The 24,096-nt window shown below is 40.9% G+C and overlaps 1 protein-coding gene across 1 annotated transcript in view; it reads right to left on the bottom strand.

Moving 5' to 3' along the window:
- LOC140606521 (uncharacterized) overlaps nucleotides 1-23,598 on the bottom strand; it is a 35,916-nt gene extending 12,318 nt beyond the window's left edge. The window contains exons 1-4 of the mRNA XM_072780079.1: nucleotides 23,348-23,598; nucleotides 22,730-22,768; nucleotides 21,982-22,108; nucleotides 13,294-14,752 (exon numbers count right to left, since the gene is read on the bottom strand). Of these exons, the coding sequence (XP_072636180.1) occupies nucleotides 13,294-14,752; nucleotides 21,982-22,108; nucleotides 22,730-22,768; nucleotides 23,348-23,380 (1,658 nt within the window). The 5' untranslated portion in view covers nucleotides 23,381-23,598. The remainder of the gene's footprint in view (nucleotides 1-13,293; nucleotides 14,753-21,981; nucleotides 22,109-22,729; nucleotides 22,769-23,347) is intronic.
- Nucleotides 23,599-24,096: the final 498 nt, after the last annotated feature.

The following is a 24,096-nucleotide window of genomic DNA, read 5'->3' as shown; positions in this document are numbered from 1 at the left end:
CCTCACTTTTAATATGCAGGTGTCTTTGTGTCTCAAGTGAGTCTCTTGCAGACAGCATCCATGGGTCTTGCTGTTTTATCCAATCTGTTACCATGTGTCTTTTGATTGGGGCATTTAGCTCATTTGCATTCAGAGTAACATTGAAAGTATGAATTTAGTGCCATTTTATTACCTGTAGAGTCACTGTTTCTGGATCTAGTCTCTGCCTCATTCTGGTCTATCTTACCTCTTCACTTAAAGGATCCCTTTTAATATTTCTTGTAGGGCTGGTTTAGTGTTCACAACTTCTTTCAGTTTTTCTTTGTCATAGAAGCTTTTTTGTATCTCCTTCTATTTTGAAAGACAGCCTAGCTGGATAAGGTATTCTTGGCAACATATTTTTCTCATTTAGCACCCTGAATATATCATTCCAGTCCTTTGTGGCCTGTCAGGTCTCTGGGCATAGGTCTGCTGCCAGTCTAATGTTTCTACCCTTGTAGGTTATGGACCTCTTGTCTTGAACTGCTTTCAGCATTTTCTCTTTTTCTCTAAGATTTGCGAGTTTCAGTATTATATGTGGAGGTGTTGACCTACTTTTATTGATTTTTGTGGGGGGGGGTCTCTGTGCCTCCTGGACTTGGATTCCTCTTTCCTTCCCCAGATTAGGGAAGTTCTCTGCTATAAATTGCTCCTATATACCTTCTGCATACCCTCCTTTCCTCTTCTTCTGGGATGCCAATTATTCTAATATTGATTTGCTTTATGGTATCACTTATCTTTGGAATTCTCCCCTTGTGATCCAGTAGTTGTTCATCTTTCTTTTTTCATCTTCATTCTCCATCATTTTGTCCTCTGTGTCACTAATTCTCTTTTCTAATTCATTTATCCTAGTAGCTAGAGCCTCCATTTTTATTGCTTCTCATTAATAGCCTTTTTTATTTCAACTTGATTAAACTTCAGTTCTTTTATTTCTCCAGAAAGGGATTCTCTAGTGTCCTCTATGCTTTTTTCAAGCCCAGCTAATATCTTTATAATTGTTAATCTGAACTATATTTCTGACATCTTATATCCATACTGATTAGGTCCCTGTCAGTCAGTACTGCCTCTTGTTCTCTTTCTTGAGGTGAGTTTTTCCATCTTGTAGTTCTGTCTGGAGAAAAAATAGATGAACAAGAGAACAAAATACTAAAAAGGCAACAACAGCCCCAGAGAAATATATTCTAAACAAATCAGAAGAGACCTGAAGCTGAAAAAAAAAAAAAAGTTTAAAAAGAGAGAGAGAGAGAATATAATCAGACAGGTGAACAGAACATAGCAGTACAGTGGATCCTATGTGTATTTTGGTCTCTGTGTTAGAAAACTAGATCCTATAATTGTGAAGACCCATCTGTCAGAGAGGGAAGAATTACAATGGTGAGAGGCCCCTGTTTTGAAATGTGGCTGGGAGGGGCAGCCTGTACTCACTAGGGAAAAGTGGCAGGAATAGATTTTGGGAAACTCAGCATTTCTGTTTCCTGACTCTTTGTAGTGGAAATGACCACCCAGTACAACATGAAAGAGAGTTGGAGAAGCAGATCGAATGGGTTTCTTTAAGGAAGGGACCTGTGGAGCAATCCAAACATCATGTCTGACCTTCACTTTCAAGTCATATCCAGAGTCACACCACTTTCACCTTCTACTGTGCAGCTCTTATCATCCCATGGTGGGGTTGGCTCCTGCCTTGCCTCCTCTCCTCCTGCCAGTTTTCTTTCTTTTTTTTTTTTTCCTGCCAGTTTTCTATCCTCAAAGCAGCTGTCAACAAGGACCCTTTTATAATTGTCTGACCACATCCCTCCTCTGCAGAAGCTCCCTGGTGGCTTCCAAAGTCATTCTGCCTGAGTACACACCATCCTTGGTGAAGGACTTACCCACTCCTCAAAATGTCACAGACTCACAGTTTCACAAAATACAATAAAAATGAATGAACAGAAATGTGAAACCAACAAGAAAACAAAGGCATACAAAGTGCAAGGGCTTTTATGTCATCAGATTCAAAGGACGTGAAACATCTGTAATGTGCTCTGAGTTTATATACTTACTCTCTGCTTAGGTACTTTCCTCACCAAAGACAGGAGCAAGTGTGGAGAAGGACAGTGCCCTTGGACCACCCTCTAAGTGTCACAGACACAGTGTGAAACCAGCTTCCTGATAGTGGCCTAGAGACCTGTTGATCTGGCTCCAGTGGTCTGTCTGCCTCAGCAGCCCCCTCTGCCACAGCCTCACAGCTCCCCCCATAGCTCCCACTGGCAGCCTCACTCCCACCTTGCATCTTTATTCTCCCTTCCCTTTGTCCATGGGAAAGGGACCCATAGTTCTCCTCACTTCTCTCCAGGCCTGCACTGAATGTGTTTCGTCACATCTCAGTGCCTCATTCCTACCAGGCAGTCTTTAGTCACTTTCTTTGCTTTATTTTTCTCCATAGAAATGACCTTCATCAGAAAAACTATATTATTCTTACTTGTCTTATTTCTTATCTGTCACTCTCCGTAGAGTTTAACTGACTCACAGATGAAATTTTCCTTTCTTTTTGTTTTTGTCTATACTGTATCTTGAGTGGTTTATATAGATCTGGGCCCTTGGAAATTCTAATTAATTGTGCGTCTATTTGAAATGAATATTCCAAATGTGAGAGGGTGTGGCCTAAACTAATATGGCAGCTGCAGGAAGGGCAGAATTAATTGAACTGCAGAAGGGTATATAGGGCAGAAACATCAAGACGCCTTCAGGGTCCAGGAGGGGTGGTGATCTTTCAAGGTAGAGAAATGAAAAGTTATAGGGAAGCACAGATGACAGCAAGTTCCAGAGTCCTGTTCCAATATATGGGGAAGTCGAGGTGATCTCAGACTTGTCTGGATGAGAGCCCAGAGCTGAGGACAAGCTAAAGAAAGTGGCTTCATTTACCACCTACAGGGCCTCAGGACAGTCATTACTTTCCTGTACTACCTCCCTTTTGTGGTGCTGCAGTAAGCAGTAATATCAGAGCAAGAGGATTTGAGGAGCATTCAGTCAGGCTGACCAGCTGCCCCTGGGCTGTTGTGCCATCCTCTTTCAGCCCACAGACCTTGGGATGACAGTTTAGGTGATGCCTGCACCCTGGCCAAGATATGCTGCAAACCGATGACCTAGTATACTGGGAGCAGGGCTCCTTTCCCTGCCCCCTCCCCATTTCATACTCACTGCATCTGCCAGAGCACTTGCCTGACCTAGGCCTTTCCTCCATGCACATATGAGGTAGAACAACTCATACATACATAGATATGGGAACAACACAAAAAACCATAGTGAATATGACATCTGGAAAACAGTGATGTCAGACAAGTACAAAGAAATTCAAACAAGCAGATAAAATAATCAAAGAAGGTTGCCGGGACTGTTTAGTTGGTTAAAAACTCTTGGTGTCGGCTCAGGTCATGATCTCAGGATTGTGAGATCAAGCCCTGTGTTGGGCTCCACAATCAGTGGCAAGTCTGCTTCAGGATTCTCTTTCTCCCTCTGCCCCTTTCCCTGCTTGCTTGCTCTCTCTTTAAAATAAATGAATAAATCTTTTTTAAAAATCACGGAGATGAAGAGAAACAAAGATCATAGGAAGAAGAAGATATGTTTAAAAAAATAGGAAAATATTTATCATGGAAAATGTTTATAAAGATAGGACTAGTTAGAATAAATAGGAGAATGAGATATTTAAAGGCTTAACTAGTGAGTCAGATGATAAGATTGAAGATGATATCTGAAAGGCAAAGGATACAAGAATCAAGTAGAAAGCATAGAAGTGGAAAAGGTCTGGGCAGCGTGAGTGGCTCAGCGGTTTAGTGCTGCCTTCAGCCCAGGCTGAAGATCCTGGAGACCCGTGATTGAGTCCCATGTCGGGCTCCCTGCATGGAGCCTGCTTTTCCCTCTGCCTGTGTCTCTGCCTCTCTTTCTCTGTCTCTCATGAATAAATAAATAAAATCTTTTTTTTTTTTTAAAGAGTAAAGGTCATGATCTAACTGTGGGAAGGAATATTCTTCTGCTTTATGCCTCTGAATCAGTGGCTAACACGTAATGCTACTAAACATTATTGTGGAATACATAAAGAAAATGAGAGTTACCAAGATCTAGATGCAAGTAGTCCCCAAAAGAGGGGAAAATTTTGTGATGACCCAGCAGAAGACACATGGGTAGCAGTTTCAGTGGTTTAAGTTGGGCATGGACATGAGATCCTGAAGTTGTTGGACTCTGAGGCATGTGAGAGGAGGTGGTAGAAGAAATTCAGGGATGCAGCAGAAAGACACACACTATGGGTGAATCAGGGGACAAGAACAAGGATGCACAGGTGACCATTGTTGTGGGCACCATGACGATGTGACCAGAGGATGTATGTACAGAGGGTGGCAGGAGTGGCAGAGAGAGGGCAGAATTTCCACACTGGGAAATGGTGCGGCTCATATAAAGTGAAGCAGATGGGGCAGAGTCTGAGACAGAACAGGCGGGAAAGGGAGATTGATACTTTGGTGGATATGACCAGTGAGAACTGAAAAGCTCTCTCCCATCTCCTCAATCTTTTTGCATTTAGTAGAGCTCAGACAGAAGAATCAGTTTTTCTCTCCCATTTCCTAGTCGCGCCCTCAATCTTCCTGCCGTCAGTTCAGAGGAAGAGGAACATATTTTGTATTCCTTTCTGATAGGTTGGCCCATCAGAACTGGGCACACAGGGCCACATCCCAAACTTCATGTGGTTTTCTTTAGATGTAAACATCCCGTCGCAATAGGGTGGCTTCTGTACTCTCTAAGACAGTTATTGATAAAGATGTAGGAGGGCTTCTGATCTCTCTGACAGTTATTGATAAAGATGATGCACACATTCATACTAATTATAATGCTTTTGATACTCATGGTTTTTTTCCTTGTATCCGTAATTCATTCCCTTATTTTGATGGAGTTTTCCATTTATAAATATAACATAATTTTTTACCATTCATCTGTGGATGGATGTTTGTTTTTGTTATCTAGTGTCTGGCTTTGAGAATAAAGTTTCTGGGAAAATGTAAATACAAGTTTTCATTTCTCTTGTGGCTATATTTAGGTAGAAGTTCACATCAAATGATAAGTGGATGATTAATTTTGTTAACTGCCAGTGTTTTCCAAATGTATTGTTATTATTTTGCAATCCCGCCAGCAGTGTCTGAAAGTCCTGGTTTTTTTATACCTTCAACCTTTTTTTTTTTTAATTTTTATTTATTCATGATAGGCACACAGTGATAGAGAGAGAGGCAGAGACACAGGCAGAGGGAGAAGCAGGCTCCATGCACCGGGAGCTTGACGTGGGATTCGATCCCGGATCTCCAGGATCGCGCCCTGGGCCAAAGGCAGGCGCCAAACCGCTGCGCCACCCAGGGATCCCTATACCTTCAACTTTTAATGTTCTGTCAGTCTTTTAATGTTTCCCATGAAATGAATATGCGTAGTGGTATCTCATTGTGGTTTTCATTTGTATTTCCTTAAATATTAATAATGCTGAATTTATTTTCATATGCTTATTTACCATTCATATATCTTCAGTGAAATATGTGTTCACATATTTTGCCTAATTTTTAATGTTTGTCTTATCAGATATTCTGGTTACCCATCTATTATCAGATAAAGGTTTTGCAAATATTTTTTTTGTAGTCTGTAGCTGGTTTTCCTTTTCTTGACAGGATCTTTTGAACTACAAGAATTTTAAAATTTTTTTTTTTTTTTTTTTTTTTTTTTTTTTTTTTTTTTAATTTATTTGTGATAGTCACAGAGAGAGAGAATGAGGCAGAGACACAGGCAGAGGGAGAAGCAGGCTCCATGCACCGGGAGCCCGACGTGGGATTCGATCCCGGGTCTCCAGGATCGCGCCCTGGGCCAAAGGCAGGCGCCAAACCGCTGCGCCACCCAGGGATCCCAAGAATTTTAAAATTTTATTAAAGTCTAGTTTATATTTTTCTTCTATGGTTTGTGTTTGTTTTTTTCCCATGTAAAAAAATCTTGGCCTAAAGCAAGGACGAAAAAGCATTACTGCGATGTTACCTTTGAGATGGTATATATTTTTATTTCTTATATCAAGGTCTATGTTCCATTTTGGGTTATCTGTGAATATTCTGAGGGTAGAGTTGAGGGGTTTTTGTGGGTTTTTTTGTGACTGAGGATATCACACTTTTTTTTTTCTTCAGAATAATGCCACACTCTCATTACCATAGCTTTATATTAAGTTTTGAAATCAGATTTTTAAGGTCCAGATTTGTTCTACTTTAAAGAAAACATTTTGACTCTTATAGGTCTTTTGCATTTCCGTATTGTTTATTCCATTATTTTTTGAAGTAAACCTAACTTCAAGATTTTGATGTCTTAACTAAAGATGAAGCTTAGAACTGGATTTCTTGGCTCTTTATCTTACTTTCTTCTAGTTCATGTGTGAAGAGGGGTAGAGGGCTAATAGCTAAGTGCTTGATGGTGGGTACAGCTGTGCCCATTACCAACTGGCTGACCTTGGTCATGTCTACTCTCCCTAGGCTTCAAGATTCATGTCTGTAAAATAAGAATAATGAACATAAAATTGTACAGCACAGAATGTGAAGCAGACATTAAATAACAGATGATATTATACAGCCCAGTGAAGACCCCATCCCAGTGCAAAGGTGAAGGAAAATTCTTGGCAAAGAGAAAAGCATGTGCCAAGACCCCAAAGTCAATGAGAGCTTGGCTTGTTTGTGGAATCAAGTGAATGCCAGTAGAGCTGGAAGAGGAGAGTGATGGTTGGAGGGATGAGGGGAAAGGGACTGATGAACATGGTTTTTCATAGGCTATAATGAAAATCTGGATTTTATTCTGACTGATCTGGGAAGGTATGGGAAGGATTTAACACAATAAACACATGATTTTTTTTAAATGCCTTATTTTAAAATAATTATAGATTCACAAGAAGTTGTAATATCTTTCACTTAGTTTACCCTATGGTAACATCGGACATAATCTTAATATCAAAATCAGGAACTTAATCTTTGGATCTTTCCCAAAGTTACCATTTTACATGTACTTGTGTGTGTGTGTGTGTAGTCCTGTGCAATTTTATATGTGTGGATTCATTAACTACCTCCACAATAAAGATACAGAACTTTTTTGGCAGGGGGTCAAAAGGTTATATTTAGCACCCAAATGGAGATGGTGCAAGTCAAATTAAGAGAAATCCGAGGTGGAGCAATATATGCCTGCAGAAATGGGTAAAAATAGTCCTTGGGAGCTAAAATTTTGAGCTTAGCATTTGACATGGGCAACCAAGAATTTCTATATTGTCAGTAAGCATTTTTGGTCATGACATTATAGTGACCATCCTGACTAGTTTGAGTTGGTTTTAAAAGGAAAGGCCACTAGAACAATCAAGGTTTAGATATGGAAATGTATCCATCCAAAGAGATCAATAGGGTGTGGGTAGTGCTATGGCCAACGTTTCTTTAAGATCATCTGAATAGGCTTCAGCATGTTTGGTCAGCTGAAAGAGAAACTTATGGCATGTCCAACTGTACAACATTTTGCCATTGAGATGGGAACAAAATCATGGTGCTAACTAGTGGTTGGTAGAGCAGTGGTGTTTAAGAGGCCATAGGTGTCAGTGTGCCAAAATATAACCAGATGGCTGCTGCATTGCCAGATGGGGTCTGCTTATGGCCTGCAGGGTTCCAGGCCCATGCTATTACCTACTCAAAGTAGGTATAGTCAAGCTATGAGAAGCCAGAAGGCTGGGCAATAGTATTTGTTTTGTATGAGTGCTTTAACCTGAGGCACTAAGGGCCCACTAACCACATGGGCTTAGTGTGGACTGGGTGATGTTCCCATTTCAGGTCTATGTGGTTGGAGGGAACCTGCATTCCTTAGTGGAATATCTTATTAGATATGTCCAGTTTTAGTTCTCTTTGACCTCTCTGCTATTCACACTGCTGTGTGTGAGTCTTGGACACATAATCTCTATTTATTGAGTAAGATTATTATAGGCATTAGAAATTAAGTATTTTTTATAGCCAGGAATATTTGGCTAAGCTTGTGGTGTAGGCTAAGCAAATCAGCATTTAGCAGGGTGCCAAATAACTCTGGCAGAGAGCCAAAGGAGCATTTGATAGTGAGATGATCATACCCAGAAGGGTGCCCTCCTTCATCACTGTGGCATCTGGCTAGAGACTGAGGACAGGTAAGACCACCTCTTCCATCAGGTGGGATACACCAGTGGGTCTAGGTTTGGCTCCATCCCTTATCAAAACCTTGATGTTCATGCTGAGCTTGTGGGGTGTAGCCTTCATAACCCAGAAAATAATTGGTAACTGAGGGCAGAGTGCCACAGGTTCAGGTCCTCTGAAAGCCTCCATCTCCAAAAGGGCTCAGTAAGCAGCCAACAGTGGTTGCTCAAAGGGCATGTAATGTGGAGTAAAAAAAAGGCAGCTTTCTCTATCAGAAAAGCCTACAGGTAACTTACTGCCAGCATGAGTAGGACAGATTCTAACAAACATAGGAGGTGAGCACCAGAACTTCCACCACATGGTTGCCAGGAGGCAAGTAAAAGGTGAGCTGCTGTATGGCCATCTGACTTGAATCCAGGGCCTTTTGTTGTAAAGGTCCCCAAAGCGGGCTGATTTGTGGGTGAGTGCACAAATAAACTAGTAGTATTTGTAAATGGAGAATACTTTGCCTTCAGAAGCCAGACTCAGTAGGTTGGCCTGCTTGAGACTGATTGGAGCATTCAACTCCTGACTAGATGTTGCCTTTTAGCAACATCAGGAATAGAGTGGCCCTTAGGCATACTAGATGAACTTAAGACTCACTGAAGTGGCATAACCCTGAACTTTATGGGGATGGGGGCAACAGACCATCTACTCTCTGTAAGTGCAACAGTGATTGTTTGTCTTGTATGCCTAGTAAGTTCCCTCACAGGAGGATGTCATCAATGTACTGCTATATATGGGTACCTCAGGACAGCTAAAACTAATTAGGGTTTTGCCAGTAGAGGCTGTATGTGATGGCTGAACTTCAAAGGTATCCCATGGAAAACTGAGTAAACTGATAAACTGTTGGATTCATCATTGAGAGTGAATGTGATTGAAAGGTTGTTGAACTAGGCACTGAATGGAACATATAGAACAAAATATTTGCCAGCAGATGACTGAATGGCTTCATTTGTTTCAATTATGTGAGTATAGGAACTTTAATGGATGGGACCAAGGTAGCAGTAACTTACCATGAGATGACATTTCTCTGAGGATTCTTAAATATCTATTGTGGTTTCTCAGATGTAAACAAAATGGCTACTTCCTATAAGTTAATGAACCTTACCTAATTTGTATGTTATATTCTTGGTATGTCTTCAAAATGATTCCTGGCCCTTTTTGTTTCTTTTCTCTTATTAGATTCAATTGTGAAAAAAAAGAAAAAGAAAAAAAAAAGAAAAAAAAAAGATTCAATTGTGGTTTTGCCTACTGCTTCATTTCATTTTTGAATTTACTTTAAAGTTCTCATTTAAATACATGATAAATTAAAAAATAAATACATGATAAATTTACACAAACACATTTAGCCCCTGCCAGATGCCCAGGGACAGCTGTGATTACAGCTAGTGAGATGTGTTCTCTGAGACCTAGCCCTGGATCTGAGGCAGGGAGACAATAGACAGCTATTATCTTCTCCAAACATGAGTGCTGCTTATATTGTTATTAAAAAAACATACCGGGATCCCTGAGTGTCGTAGCGGTTTAGCGCCTGCCTTTGGCCCAGGGCGTGATCCTGGAGACCCGGGATCGAATCCCACGTCGGGCTCCCGGTCATGGAGCCTGCTTCTCCCTCTGCCTATGTCTCTGCCTCTCTCTCTCTCTGTGTGACTATCATAAATAAATAAAAATTAAAAAAAAAAAAACATACCAAACATGGGCAACTGAAATATGAGAGATTTCAATAAACAATTTATCTGCACTGGAAAAATTTAGAAATTAGAAGCGAAGCCTTGCTCCTCAGTTAAATATGGGTGATAATATCAAGAATGTTGAGAGGATAATAGCACTTTAAACTCTAAATGTTCCTTTGGAATGTTTTCAAATCGAGATTTCCCAATCCTTTTATGGAACCCCAAGCTGAGAATTATGCTGGATTATTCAGTTTTCCTGTAAACAAAAATGAAGATCTAAATTTCCAGAGGGTTCATAATGAAAACAGGCTTTGATCCCAAAATAAAATGTTGGCAAATTGCATCTCAATTGGTAATTGCTGATCCTTTGTGAAAAAAAAAAAAAAACACCAAAGTTTTACTTTTTCCCAAGAATTTCCTGTATTTCAAATAGCTTGCCTGCTTTGTTTTTGTTTCTTGAACTGAAGTATTTAACCTAATTATTGTCAGTATCATAGATCTTTACGTTTTCAATGAAATTTTGGTTTCAAGGGTCTTAAGGATGTCTCAAAACACTAAAATGTGTATCTTAACTATGTGCAGTTTATAGTTGCCAACTACAGCTCTATTAAACAAATCTTTAAAACTTGTCACTTCTTCATGATTTTAGTATGCTTTATGATCATCTATGTTCTACAGGTTACTAGCAGTTACTGGATCAGAAGTGTGGAAAATAGAATGGTGTGCCTCTGGGAATTTTTCCCAACTGTGCTCAGTGACATCACACTGACAGTTTGAAATTGGCCATAGTGGGAGTACTTACACCAGAGAACTTGAAAGACGCTACAAAAAAAAAAAAAAAAAAAAAGACACTACAAACCAGGATTTACATATATTACTGAAAGTCCAGACTTAAGAACACAATAGAAAACATGTAAATAATTCAGATTAAACTTAAAAGTGTGTGGTGTATATAATCATTACATTGTACATAATAAAAAACACCAGAGAAACAAAAATAAATGGTCTCTTTGTTAATAAAAAAGAAAACAGCCACAATTCATAAAAAAGAAAACAGGCAGTAGATATGAACAGACATTTTATCAAGAAGATACACAGATGACAAATGAACAGAAGAAAAAATTTTTCAACATCATAAATCCTTAGGGAAATGCAGTTAAAATTGCTTCTTGCTTGTTAAAAGGGTAAATTCAAAAGACTGAATGAAAAGACTGATACCATGTGCTGGCAAGAGTGTGAAAACTGGAACACTCATGCACTCCTGGTGGGTATGCAAAAGCAAAAAAATCATTTTAGATCAGTTTGGTAGTTTCTTAATAAGTTAAACATTCAAACATTCACCTATCCTATGACTCAGGCATTTTACTTTGAGTTATAACACAAGAAAAGAGAAAAATACATATATATATATATTAAATTATACACAAATGTTCTAGCAGCTTTATTTGCAATGCCAAGACGAGGTACCTAAAGGCCTCTAACAGATGAGTGGATAAACAAATGGTATATCCATGTTAAAGATACTATGCAGCAATAGAGCAAAATAATTATGTAAGCATCACTGAAGAATCTCAAAATAATTACAAATCATGAAACCAGGAAAAAAAAATGAACATTTTATGACTCAGATCATATAAAATTCTAGAAAATACAAATTTATTATAAATGAAGGTAAGTCAAAGGTTGCCTGTAGAGAGAAAAGACATTATAAAATTACATGAGGCAAATTAGGGGTGACAGACATGTTCACAATCATGATTATGATCAAGTTTTGTGGGTTTATATGTATGGCAAAACTTAACTGTACACCTCAAATAGGTGCACTATTTTGCATGACAACTACACCTGAATAAAGTTCTGTAAGATAGTTCCAAAAAACCCCCCCAAAAAACCACAAAACCCTGTATCTCTCTCTCTTTTCATAAAATCAGGTTTGGTAGCCCCATATTGACTCTCTTTCCTAATAACCTTGGAGGAGGAGCAGCCTTGCCTTGGTAGCAAATATGAGCAATTAAATCTATTTCAAAGTCAACGGGAATGCTGGCTAGGTCACAGAGCCACATTGAGGAACTAAGGGATCTCCTTTCTCTGCTTGTTTTCCTATCTGTGTAGAAATGGCCTTTAGGTGAACATACCAGAAAGGCTATGGGAATCCACAAAACCGATAGTTTATTTTCTTTGACAAAGATTTCAGCCACAAAAGATGCACATACATGGAGATCCTGAGAATTTCTGTGCACACTGATCCTGCAGTCACAGTCATTGGATCATTTGTTGATGCAATGTTAGAAGAGGCACGTGCCATCTACTTTGCTGGAGTCTTCTCCGCTGCAGTGTTACTGTACCAATTATGGTTTCTCCGGGGCCTTGAATTCTCACCATGACACTAGCCTAGTGAATTCTGGGAATTAGGGGACATGGCTCATTCATAGGATCTAGAGATTCCCCTGAACACTACTGACCATTATGTGACATCCACTGTGAAAAAGAAAATTCATGTAGTTTTCAGAAGCACTGAAGGTTGTCACAACTTCCTGACTTTTCACGGTGTTCTGAGCCCACACACACAAAAAAATCCTGATAGCCAGTCCACAAATTAGGATAAGGCCCTGCTGTCTTTCCTAGGAGACCTCAGGCAACAATGTAAATTAAGCCAAAGCTGGAAAGAGCTATTTTCTTTCATCAGATGGTCATCTCTGAGGCACAAAAACACTGGGAACCCCAATAAAGCTGTTTGCTCTTTAATGCTGAAAAGCCCAGCTGTTTCCAATTCACCTCACACAGTGAATAGAACTCCAAGATCAAAGGTGGCTTAAATAATCTCTTTATTATTGCAAAGTCCAATGCAATATTAGGCAGGGAGTTCCCAGGTTGGTGACTTGGAAGATAGGAAAATCCAAGAGGAGTATCACACATAACTAGCACATCCTAGAAAATGTGGTCCTTCTTGGCAAGTTACCAGCAGAACTCAGATTGGGTCCACTGAGCCATGCCCTAACTTCTACAAGAGAAGAGAATGAAGACCCTATAAGGGCTAAGACTAACATGATTTCCTCCAGCAAAAGGGGAGGCAAAGAGGTCAGCTTCCCTGAGCACATTGCAGGGGTATATAACGTATCTGATGCACACTGTGAACCTGCTGAGTGGCAGATGTGACAAAACACTTCCACAAAAGCCAAGACTGACATAAATCTGGCAAGAGCCCTGGACAGGTTAGGAAGCTTAACACAACTCCTTACAGATTCACACATTCTTCAACTAAAGGGAGATCTCCTCACTGTGGATTTTCAGTAGTATGGGCTTAAATTTAGGTAGATGGCTTCCTCACAACTTCTCTCCTCCAGTGTAATTATCTTAAAGGAAACTGCACATCTCTGTACATCTAAGGCCTTTCTCTAGTATGAAGTCTCTGGTGTTGAATGAGGTCAGATTTGGAGCTAAAGGATTTCCCACATTGTCTGCACTCAATAGGCCTCTTTCCAGTGTGAACTCTCCGGTGTTGAATAAGGCTGGAGCTTTGGCTAAAGGATTTTCCACATTCCCCACACTCATAAGGCCTTTCTCCAGTGTGAACTCTCAGGTGTTTAACAAGGTTAGATTTACAGCTAAAGGACTTTCCACATTCACTGCACTCAATAGGCCTTTCTCCAGTGTGAACTCTCCAGTGGTTCTTGAGGTTGGAGCTATGGCTAAAGGATTTTCCACATTCCCCACACTCATAAGGCCTTTCTCCTGTGTGGACTTTCCGATGCGAACTGAAACTAGAGCTCTGCTTAAAGGATTTCCCACATTTACTGCACTCATAAGGTCTTTCTCCAGTGTGAAGTCTCCTGTGGTGAATGAGGCTGGAGCTTCGGCTAAAGGATTTCCCACATTCACTGCACTGATGAGGCCTTTCTCCAGTGTGAACTCTCCTGTGGTAAATGAGACTGAAGTTTTGGCTAAAAGACTTCCCACATTCACTGCACTCATAAGGCCTTTCTCCAGTGTGAACTCTCTGATGTTGAATGAGGTTGGACCTTTGGCTGAAAGATTTTCCACATTCCCTGCATTCATAAGGCTTCTCTCCAGTGTGAACTTTCCTATGGCTATTGAGGCTGTAGCTTTGGCTAAAAGATTTCCCACATTCATTGCACTCGTACGGCCTTTCTCCTGTGTGAACTCTCCGATGAATAATGAAACTGGAATAATAGGTAAAGAATTTCCCACATTCACTACATTCATAAGGCCTTTCTCGAGTGTGGACTTTCTGGTGCTGAATGAGGTTACATCTTCGGGTACAGGCTTTCCCACATTTGCCACATTCATAAAGTCCTTCTCTAGTGATGACTCTCTGGTCCTGAGCAAGTATGTCTGTGCAGCTGAAGGCTTTCTTGCATTCTCCACAGTTGTGATGACTTTTTCCACTGTGAAAGACAGCCTCACACTCATTGTTTGGCTTCTCCCCAGTAGGAGTGACCTGTTGGAGAAATCCCATGCTGGCTAAGAAGTCCTTCCCTGTCTCCTCACTGGGAAAGGGCTTCCCTGACACATGGACTGTACAGTTCTTTATAAATGAACCTCTGTCCACATGACTTCTAACGGGTATCTCTCTAGTGTGCTGACCCTGGTATTGTTGAAGGTTGGCAGCTACAAAGAATTGTTTCCAACATGCATATGGTTTTTCCCCAAGATATGTGCCCTGGTGTTCAGCCAAATGCAAAATGTTTCCCAAGATCGAGCCACGCAGTTCAAAGGGCTGAGCCTTCTGTGGAAATGAACCTGACCTAAGAGTCCCAATCTGTGACACTCCTACAGAAATGCTCTCTTTGGAAGGTACCTCCTCATCTTCCACTCCATGCCAACAACCTGAAAGCAAAGAAGTGATGATGAAATACATGTCAACTTTATTGGGAAGGGGCAAAATCCATTACAAATGTACATCAGACAAATTAAAGAACCAGTATAAGGAACTGTTTCCAGGAAAAGGAAGTTGGGGTTAGGTTTTGGAAGCAGCTGATTTGTACTACTGGGTCCTCAAGGTCACAGAATTGGGAAGGCCTCACTAGGCACAGGATACAAGGAAAGGGTTGGGCTGGGGTGAACACATCATCTACTGTTAATGCCTTTTTGCACGATTACATCTGCTGGTGACATGTGGTGCTATGTAGATGTCTATGTCTACACGTAGGAAAATCTGACTGGAACAAAGCAACCGGTTTTAAGAATTAAAAAAAAGATGGGGTGCCTGGGTGGCTCAGTTGGTTAAGCATCTGACTCTTGATTTTGGCTCAGGTTGTGATCTCAATCTGAGACCAAGCTCCACATCAGGCTCCACACTGGGCATGGAAACTGCTTAAGATTCTCTATTTCCCCTCCATCCCTCTCTTAAAAAAAAAAAAAATTATTGAAAGATATGTGTACACTTAGAACACAACAGTGTTGAAAATCACTATTGAGATAAGAGTGTGAGGAATGAGAAAAAAGGTTCAGAGAGGTGGGGATTAGCCTGGGGCTGGAAAAAGCATAAAAATGATAAGTCAGCAAAGTGTCAAGAAGAGAGAAAGGAAGGTAGAAGTCAGCTGTGGCCACCAGCAATGGCACCGAGACACAAGTCAAATATGACAGGTTCTGGTATGATTTGAACAAAGCTCTGACATCACATTCTCTTCCAGCTGACATTCACCTGGGTCAGGCCCTCTCTGGGCCCATCTTGTGGAGACTGGAATTATATCCATGCTGTGAAGCACAGGGGACTCTTCCCCTAACCCCAGCTGAGCAACAGCATGGGATCTGGAAGATCCAAATTCTAAGGGTTAGACAGGACAGGTCAGTGGTTAATATTGGCCTGGAACAACTCAGCACACAACAAATCAGAAAAGATACTATAAAAAGTACCTCAAGGCCCAGCTAGAATGAAGATGGTGGGACAGTAAGCACCAGGAGCCTGTCTCCTCACCTGGACCACAAATGCACTGACAGAATCAGTCTGATGTAACTATTTTGCAACTCTAGAGTCTAGTGAAGGCTTGCAACATGCTAAATTGCTTTCATTTTTGTCAATTTCAGCTCTCAGCATTGTATAAGTTATCCATCTCCCAACTTGTATAACTCAGAGCAGGTAGTCATGCACATTTTCCTAGAGTAGCTTGCTGGAGCCAGGGTGGGAAATAAGGACCCTGTCCTTCAAGTAACACAGATCTGTGCTCTGATTACTGCTTCTGCTGGTGGAGATGTGACCGGTGGGCAGCCATTGTTGCAAAACATCTCCTTCGCTGACACAGGCAATTTTACAGGGGATTTAAAGGGCAGACATCTATCCCCTCTCACCACCCTCCCTTCATGTTTCTCTTATTCCCCTGTGGGAAGCAGAAATTCAAGGACTAGGATATTCAAAATCACATATATGGGGGAATATAAAAAAATCATCATACATGATTTTCCCCTTCAGGGAAAGGCACAGTCTCAGAAAAAAACAGAGAAGACTTTAAGTTTACACCTCAGACTCATGTCCAGTAGAGAATCCTACAACCATTAAACAAACAAATAACCATCTCCAAAAGTCGAAGTTTCAGCAACAACAACAACAAAACACAGGACATACAAAGAACAGGAAAGTTTAACCCATTCTAAAGAAAAAACAAACAAGTCCTCAAAAAGGACTTTAAAACATCTGTCTAAAAGATGCTCAGAGCTAAAGTGGACAAAGTCAAGAAAATGTTGCATGACCAAAATAGAAATATCAATGGAAAAAGGAAAAAAAATAATCAAAAAGAAATTTTGGAGCTGAAAAGTATAATAACTGAATGAAAGAGGTCACTAGAGGGTACAAAAGCAGCTCTGAGTAGGCAGAAGAAACCAGTAAACTTGAAGATATCAAATCTGAGGAAAGAAAGAAAAAGCATTGACCAGAGTGAGCAAAACATAAGAGTGAGCAAAATATAAGAACGTGTGGGATACCATCATAAACCAATATATGCAATGTGTTTGTCTAGAAGAGAGAAACAAAAAGACAGAGAGCTTATTTGAAGAAATAATACCTGAAAACTTACCAACTTGACAGAAGATACAAACATTAACATCTAAGAAGCTCAGTGAACTCGAACCAGGATAAAAACTGAGACTCACAGTTGGCACGTTATACTCTACATTTCAAAAGCAAAAGGCAAAGAGAGAATCTTGAAAGCAGCAAGACAGAAATGACTCATCATATACAAAGGATCTCCAAAGATTATCAGACTTCTCATCAGAATCCACAGAGGCCAGAGGCAGTGGGGTATATATCCAAGTACTGAAGGAAGAAAAGAATCTTAAAAAAAAAAGAAAAAAGAAAAAAAAAAAGAAACCTTATATAACAGGCAAAACTGTCCTTCAAAAATGAGAGAGAAACTTAAAACCCTGCAGATAAATAAAAGCCAAGTGAGTTCTTTGCTACTAAATGTGTCCCGCAAGAAATGCTAATGGGGGTCCTTTGGGACACTAGATAGTAACTCAAAGCCATTTGGCCAGGGATGCCTGGGTGGCTCGGCGGTTTAGCGCCTGCCTTCGGCCCAGGGCATGATCCTGGAGTCCTGGGATTGAGTCCCGCGTCGGGCTTCCTGCATGGAGCCTGCTTCTCCTCTGCCTGTGCCTCTGCCTCTCTCTGTATCTCTCATGAATGAATAAATAAAATCTTCAAAAAAAAAAAAAAGCCATTTGACCAAATAGAGATCTCTGTTAAATATACAATTATAAAAGCTAGTAACTTGGCTTTTATAACTCCACTTTTTGTTTTCTATGTTTAAGAAATTAATGCATATGGGATCCCTGGGTGGCGCAGCAGTTTAGCGCCTGCCTTTGGCCCAGGGCGCGATCCTGGAGATCCGGGATCGAATCCCACGTCGGGCTCCCGGTGCATGGAGCCTGCTTCTCCCTCTGCCTGTGTCTCTGCCTCTCTCTCTCTCACTGTGTGCCTATAATAAATAAATAAAAATTAAAAAAAAAAAAGAAATTAATGCATAAATAACAATTACAGGTCTAAATTTTTGGACACGCAACACACACAAGATGTAATTTCCTGACATCAATAACTAAAAGGGGTGGGGACAGCGCTGTACAGGAGCAGAGTTTAAAAAAATATGATTGAAGCTAAGCCGGTATAAATTCAAATTATGTGTTATAATTTTATATGTTAAATGAACCACATGGTTAACTAAAAACAAAAACAAAAAAAGCCCTCAAGAAACACAAAAAACCAAAAACCCCAAAATAAAGTGCTCTAGAAAGTATACAAGAAAACCCCAACAAATCAAAACATTTCACTACAAAAAAGTTAAATGAACACAAGACAGTAATGCAGAAAATGAGAGACAAAAAAAAAAAAAAAAAAAAACACTACAAGGCAAATAGAAAACGAAGAGCAAAATGATACAAGTACCTCATCAGTAGTTACTATAAATGTAAATAGACCAAACTCTCTAAACCAAAGACAAAATTGGTAGAATGGATAACAGAACATGATCCAGCTATGTGTGGTCCACAAGACACTCACTTTAGACCCAAAGACACAAGTAAATTGAAAGTGAATGCTTGGAAAAATACATTCCATGCAAATGGTAATCCAAAGAGTAGGGTGGCTATATTAGTATAAGACAATAAACTTTATGTTAAAAAAGGTTATGAGAAAAGGAAAATATTATATATTAATAAAAGTTTCAATATATAAGAAAAGATAACAGTTATAAACACTTATGCAACTATAACCAAATAAAGATCTCTGTTAAATTATAGACCATCAAAACCTATGAAGCAAAAATTGATGAAATTGAGGGGAGAAACAGACAGTTCTAAAATAATAGTTGGAGACATCAATGCCCCATTCTCAATAATATAGAACAATAATTTGCTTATAGAATATAAGCAAATAGAAGACCTGAACAACACAATAAACCAACCAGACCTAGCAGAATATACATAATACTCCGTCCAACAGCAACAGAATATATATTTGTTTCAATTGCACAGGGGACATTTTCCAGGAGAAACCATATGCTCAGCCACAAACGAAATGTTATTGGATTTAAAAAGACAGAAGTCAGGCAAAGTATCTTTCCAACCAAAATAGATGAAGTTAGAAATCAAAAACAGAAGGAAAACTGGAAAAGTCACAAATCTATGAAAATTAATCAGATCATTTTTAAACAACCAATGAGTCAAAGAAGACTCACAAGAAAGATTAGAAAATACTTTAGTATTTTAGAGACAAATGAAAAGCCAGTATCAGCAAAAATTATGTGAAGAAGGAAAAACAACACTAAAGGGGGAAATTTATTGCCATAAACACATTAAAAAGAATTTTTTTTTAAGATTTAATTTATTTATTCGTGAGAGACAAAGAGAGGCAGAGACAGAGGCAGACATAGAGGGAGAAGCAGACTCCCTACAGGGAGCTTGATGTGGGATTCAATCCCAGGACCCTGGGATCACGCCCTGAGCCAAAGGCATTCAACCACTGAGCCACCCAGGTGTCCCAAGAAGAAAGATCTTGAATCAACAACTTAACTTTACAACTGAAAGAACTACAAAAAAGAGCCAAGTAACTCAAACCAGCAGGAAAAAAAAAAAAAAAAAGGAAATAATAAAGATTAGAATTGAGATAAACAGAGACAGGAAAAAACAATAAAGAAAAATCAACAAAACTGAAAGCTGGTTCTTTCAAAAAGCTATCAAAATTTGGACAAACTTTCGGGGTGCCTGGCTGGCTCAGTCAGTGGTACATGCATGACTCTTGATCTTGGGGTTGTGAGTTTAAGCACCATGTTGAGTTTAGAGCTTACTTAAAAGGATAAAATCTCTAAAAAAAAATTGATAAGGGGCACCTTGGTGACTCAGTCCACTAAATGTCTGCCTTCTGCTCAGGTCATGATCTCAGGGTCCTGGGATCGAGCCCCATATTTGGCTCCCTGCTCAGAAGTGAGTCTGCTTGTCCCTCTCCCTCTGCTCTTCCCCCAACCTCACTTGTGCTCTCTCTCTCAAATAAATAAAAGATGAAATCTAAAAGTGACAAACTTTTACCTAGATTGGCTTAAAAAAAAAAAAAAAGAAGACTCAAAATAGTAAAATGAAAAATTATACTGGGAACATGACTACAATTCTATAGAAATAAAAGAGATTATAAGAGAATACCAAAAGGAGACTAAATCACTAATCAAAAACCTCCTTACAAAGAAAAGCCCTGGACTTGACGGTTTCACTCCTGAGTTCTGCCAACCACTTAATGAAGAACTAACACCATTTTTTAATAAAAAACAGACAAAGCCACTACAAGCAAACTACAGCCCAATATACTTGATGATTCATCGACGTAAAAAATCAACAAAATACTACCAAACTGAATTCAGCAGCATAGTAAAGGATTATACATCATGACCCACTGGGATTTATTTCTAGAAGAAAGGATGCTTCAGCATACAAAAATTAATCAATGTAATGCATTACATTCAGAGAATGAGGAAAAAAATATATAATCATTTCAGCTAATGCAAAAAAAATATCTATCAAAATTTAACACCCTTTCATGATGAAAATAGTCAACAAATGAAGAACAGAAGGAAACTACCTAAACATAGTAAAAGCAAAAGATTACAACATGGCTAATATACTCAACTGTGATAGACTGAAAGCTTTTTCCCAAGGTTAGGAAGGATGCCAACATTCACTACTACTCTTCAAAATGGTATTGGAAGCTCTAGACAGAAGGAAAAAAAAAAAAAAGGAGGAAGAAAGGCACCCTAAACGAAAGAAGTAAAATTACCTATCCTTATGAATATATTATACACAAAAAACTAAGCCTAAAGAATTAAAAAACTTTTAAAATAAATGAATTTGGGACGCCTGAGTGGCTCAGTGGTTGAACATCTCTGCCTTCGGCTCAAGGTGTGATCCCGGGATCCGGGATGGAGTCCCACATAGGGTTCCCTGCATGGAGCCTGCTTCTCCCTTTGCCTGTGTCTCTGCCTCTCTCTCTCTCTCATGAATAAATAAATAAAATCTAAAAAAATAAAATAAAATAAAATAAAATAAAACAACAAAATAACAGGATACAAATATAACATAAAAAACCCAACTGTATTTCTATACACCAATAATGAACAATCTAAATAGGAAATGTAGAAAGCAATTCCACTTATAATAGTATTAAAGAATAAAATACTTAGAAATTAACAAAAAAAGTAAAAAATATGAACACAAAAAAACTATAAAACATTGCTAAAAGGAATTAAAGAAGACATTAGTAAGTGGAAAGACTTCTAGATTCGAGATCTGAAAGATTTAATACTGTTAAAATGTCAACACTACCCCAAACCATCTACAGATCCAATGCAATTCTTACCAAAATTCCAATTTTTTTTTTTGTAGTAATAGAAAAATTCACATGGAATCTCAAGGACACCAAACAGCCAGTACAATATTGAAAAAGACTAAATAAAGTTGGAGGAGTCACATTTCTTGATTTAAAATTTTACTCCAAAGCTATCATAGTCAAAACACTGTGATACTGTCATAAAGACAAATATAGACCAATGCAATAGAATAAACCCTTCAGAAATAAACTGTTTTTTTTTTTTATTTTTATTTATTTATGATAGTCACACAGAGAGAGAGAGAGAAAGGCAGAGACATAGGCAGAGGGAGAAGCAGGCTCCATGCACCGGGAGCCCGACGTGGGATTCGATCCCGGGTCTCCAGGATTGCACCCTGGGCCAAAGGCAGGCGCTAAACCGCTGCGCCACCCAGGGATCCCCAGAAATAAACCTTTGCATATATGGTCAAATGATTTTCCACAAGGAGGCCAAGACCATTCAATAGGGAAGATTCATTAGGCTGACATTAAGACTACTGATCCTGAATCCTTCCCTGTGAGGGTTTGAAGCAGCAGGTGGTGTGGCAATAAAAAGAAATAGGCATTCACTCAGTCCAGCCCTAGAAACCATAGCACCTACCCAGGGATTGGGGAAAGCAGCAGTATCTATTGTTCAGATGGGAGACAGAACTGTCCCTGTGGAAAAGAAAAAGGAAGAAACTTGCCCAAGGCACAGGGGCGGGTGTGAGGGCCTTACCTAGGGAGGATGTGAGTACAAAGTTCTCCAGCATCACATCATGGTACAGGCATCTCTGATCCTCATCTAAGAGATCCCATTCCTCCCAGGAGAAATAGAGGGCCACATCCTCAAAAGTCACACTTCCCTGCCAAGATAGAGACAGATGAAACCAGGAATGGCCTCACTCCTGAAGACCCATATCCCTACACATCTACCCCATGTCCCTCTTCCTCCCAAGACCCCCAAATCAGAAGACATACCAGACTCTAGTGTCACTGATGTCTGCTCTTTCCTTATATTCTCATTAACTGCTGTGTTCACTCTGTTTCCCACTCTTTAACCAGATGGAGTGTTTTATGATCCAGGTAAGATCACCTCCCTCTGATCCAGACCTTCCTTTGCCTCCAGATAGATGCCTAACCTCACAGGCAGTTATTCCAAGCTCGACTCTGGCCCACTGCCAGTTTGTTCTCACCAGAAAGAAAGGAGGCCTGCAGTTACCTGAATGGACTTAGCCTCATCTCTGAACAGTTCCACATACCGACACCTGTTTTTGTAATAAGCTTTCACATCTCTTTCCTTTGATGGCCCCAAATGGGAACCCCTCCATAAAAAACTCAGGCCTAGACTTGACCCTAAGCTAGGATTCTTCAGAGGCCCCAAAATCAAGCGCTGGGAAGAATGTCAGATGAAGAATTTCATGATACCACAAATCTGGACAAAATGTGGGACAGGACCAGCGAGGGACTGGAACACCTCCACTTACCTGTGTAGGTTCCAAAAACACTTCTGCAACCATGGAAACCTGTGGGAAGAGGCAGGTCTTCAAGGGGTGTGGCCATGGCGACTTTCCAGGGGCTCAGGCCTTCCCTGTGTCCCTGCGGGGCACCAGAGCCAGGTAACCTCGGGCAGATTGGCCAACCTCTGTGCTGGCTCTCAACTAGCTGTGTCCTTGGAAAACGACTCACTGCCTACCCATCCCCACCCCCGCTCCATGTCCCCATCACCCCTACAATCGGTTCTACTGAGCGTACTCTGAAAGCTATCTCAAACCTTAACGGAGACCACTGGTCCCAGGACCCTCGGAACAGAGGTACCGCACCTCCGCCCGCCAGTTCCGGCGTGACCCCGCCTCACGTTCCCTGTTCCCCGACCGAAGAGTCTTCCCGCCTCAGGCCCCCACTCCGCAGCCCCTGCCCCTCCCCTGCAGCCCACTCCCGCACACCAGCACGCCCGCGCTAACACACGAGGCCCCAGCCCACCGGCGCCTCTCTGTCCCGGATACCGGGCCGGGGCCGCAGGCACGCGAGCAGGCGCCCCGCGGTCGGGCCTTGAGGGTTTGGGTGGGGGGATGGCGGCGAGGACCCGGGGAACTAGCGTTTACCTGCGCCGGGTCCCTGGGCGCGGGCGCCGCCATCGGACTCGGGGGACGGAATGAAATGATGACAGCTGAGCGACCCGGCCGTCCCGGGCACCGAAGTCTCCAGGCCGGCCTCGCAGGCAGCGAATGTTCCCGACCCTAAGCCTTCCCTGTCCGTCGCCTGAGTCCCAACCCGTATTCCGGATCGTCGGACGGAGCCCAAAGACCCTGGAACCGCTAAAATGACCGCCACGGAAACGACGGAAGCCCCGCCTCAAGACGTTGTCCTGACGGAAACGTCCCCTTTCTGGATTTTCATTGGAGTATTACCGCTGCCGCTCAACGCAAAGCCTTCTGGGTAATGTAGTTCCAATGGCAGGGCAGGTCTGAAAGAGGAGCGCCCAACACCAAAAACTCCCAGAGCAATGGTCGCACAGCAAAAGCGAGGCCTACGGGAAATGACCCTCCTATACTTCTAGGGTGGGGGAAGGACTTCGCTCCTTTTTTTTTGTTTTAAAGTTTTTTTTTTTTATTTACTCATGAGAAACAGAGGGACAGAGACACAGGTGGAGGGAGAAGCAGGCTCCATGCAGGGAGCCTGACATGGGACTGGATCCTGAGTCTCCAGGATCAGGCCCTGGGCTGAAGGCAGCGCTAAACCTCAGAGCCACCCGGGACTGCCCGACTTCGCTCCTTCTTAAAGGGGTGGGCCAACTTCTGGGAAGTCTTAAGCGCCCTCAACGTCTTTGGTGCTCCTGATTACTGAGGTGTTT

Source organism: Canis lupus, chromosome 1 (genome assembly GCF_048164855.1).
Source record: "Canis lupus baileyi chromosome 1, mCanLup2.hap1, whole genome shotgun sequence".
NCBI lineage: Eukaryota > Metazoa > Chordata > Mammalia > Carnivora > Canidae > Canis > Canis lupus.
This window is presented reverse-complemented; position numbering and strand designations above follow the sequence as displayed.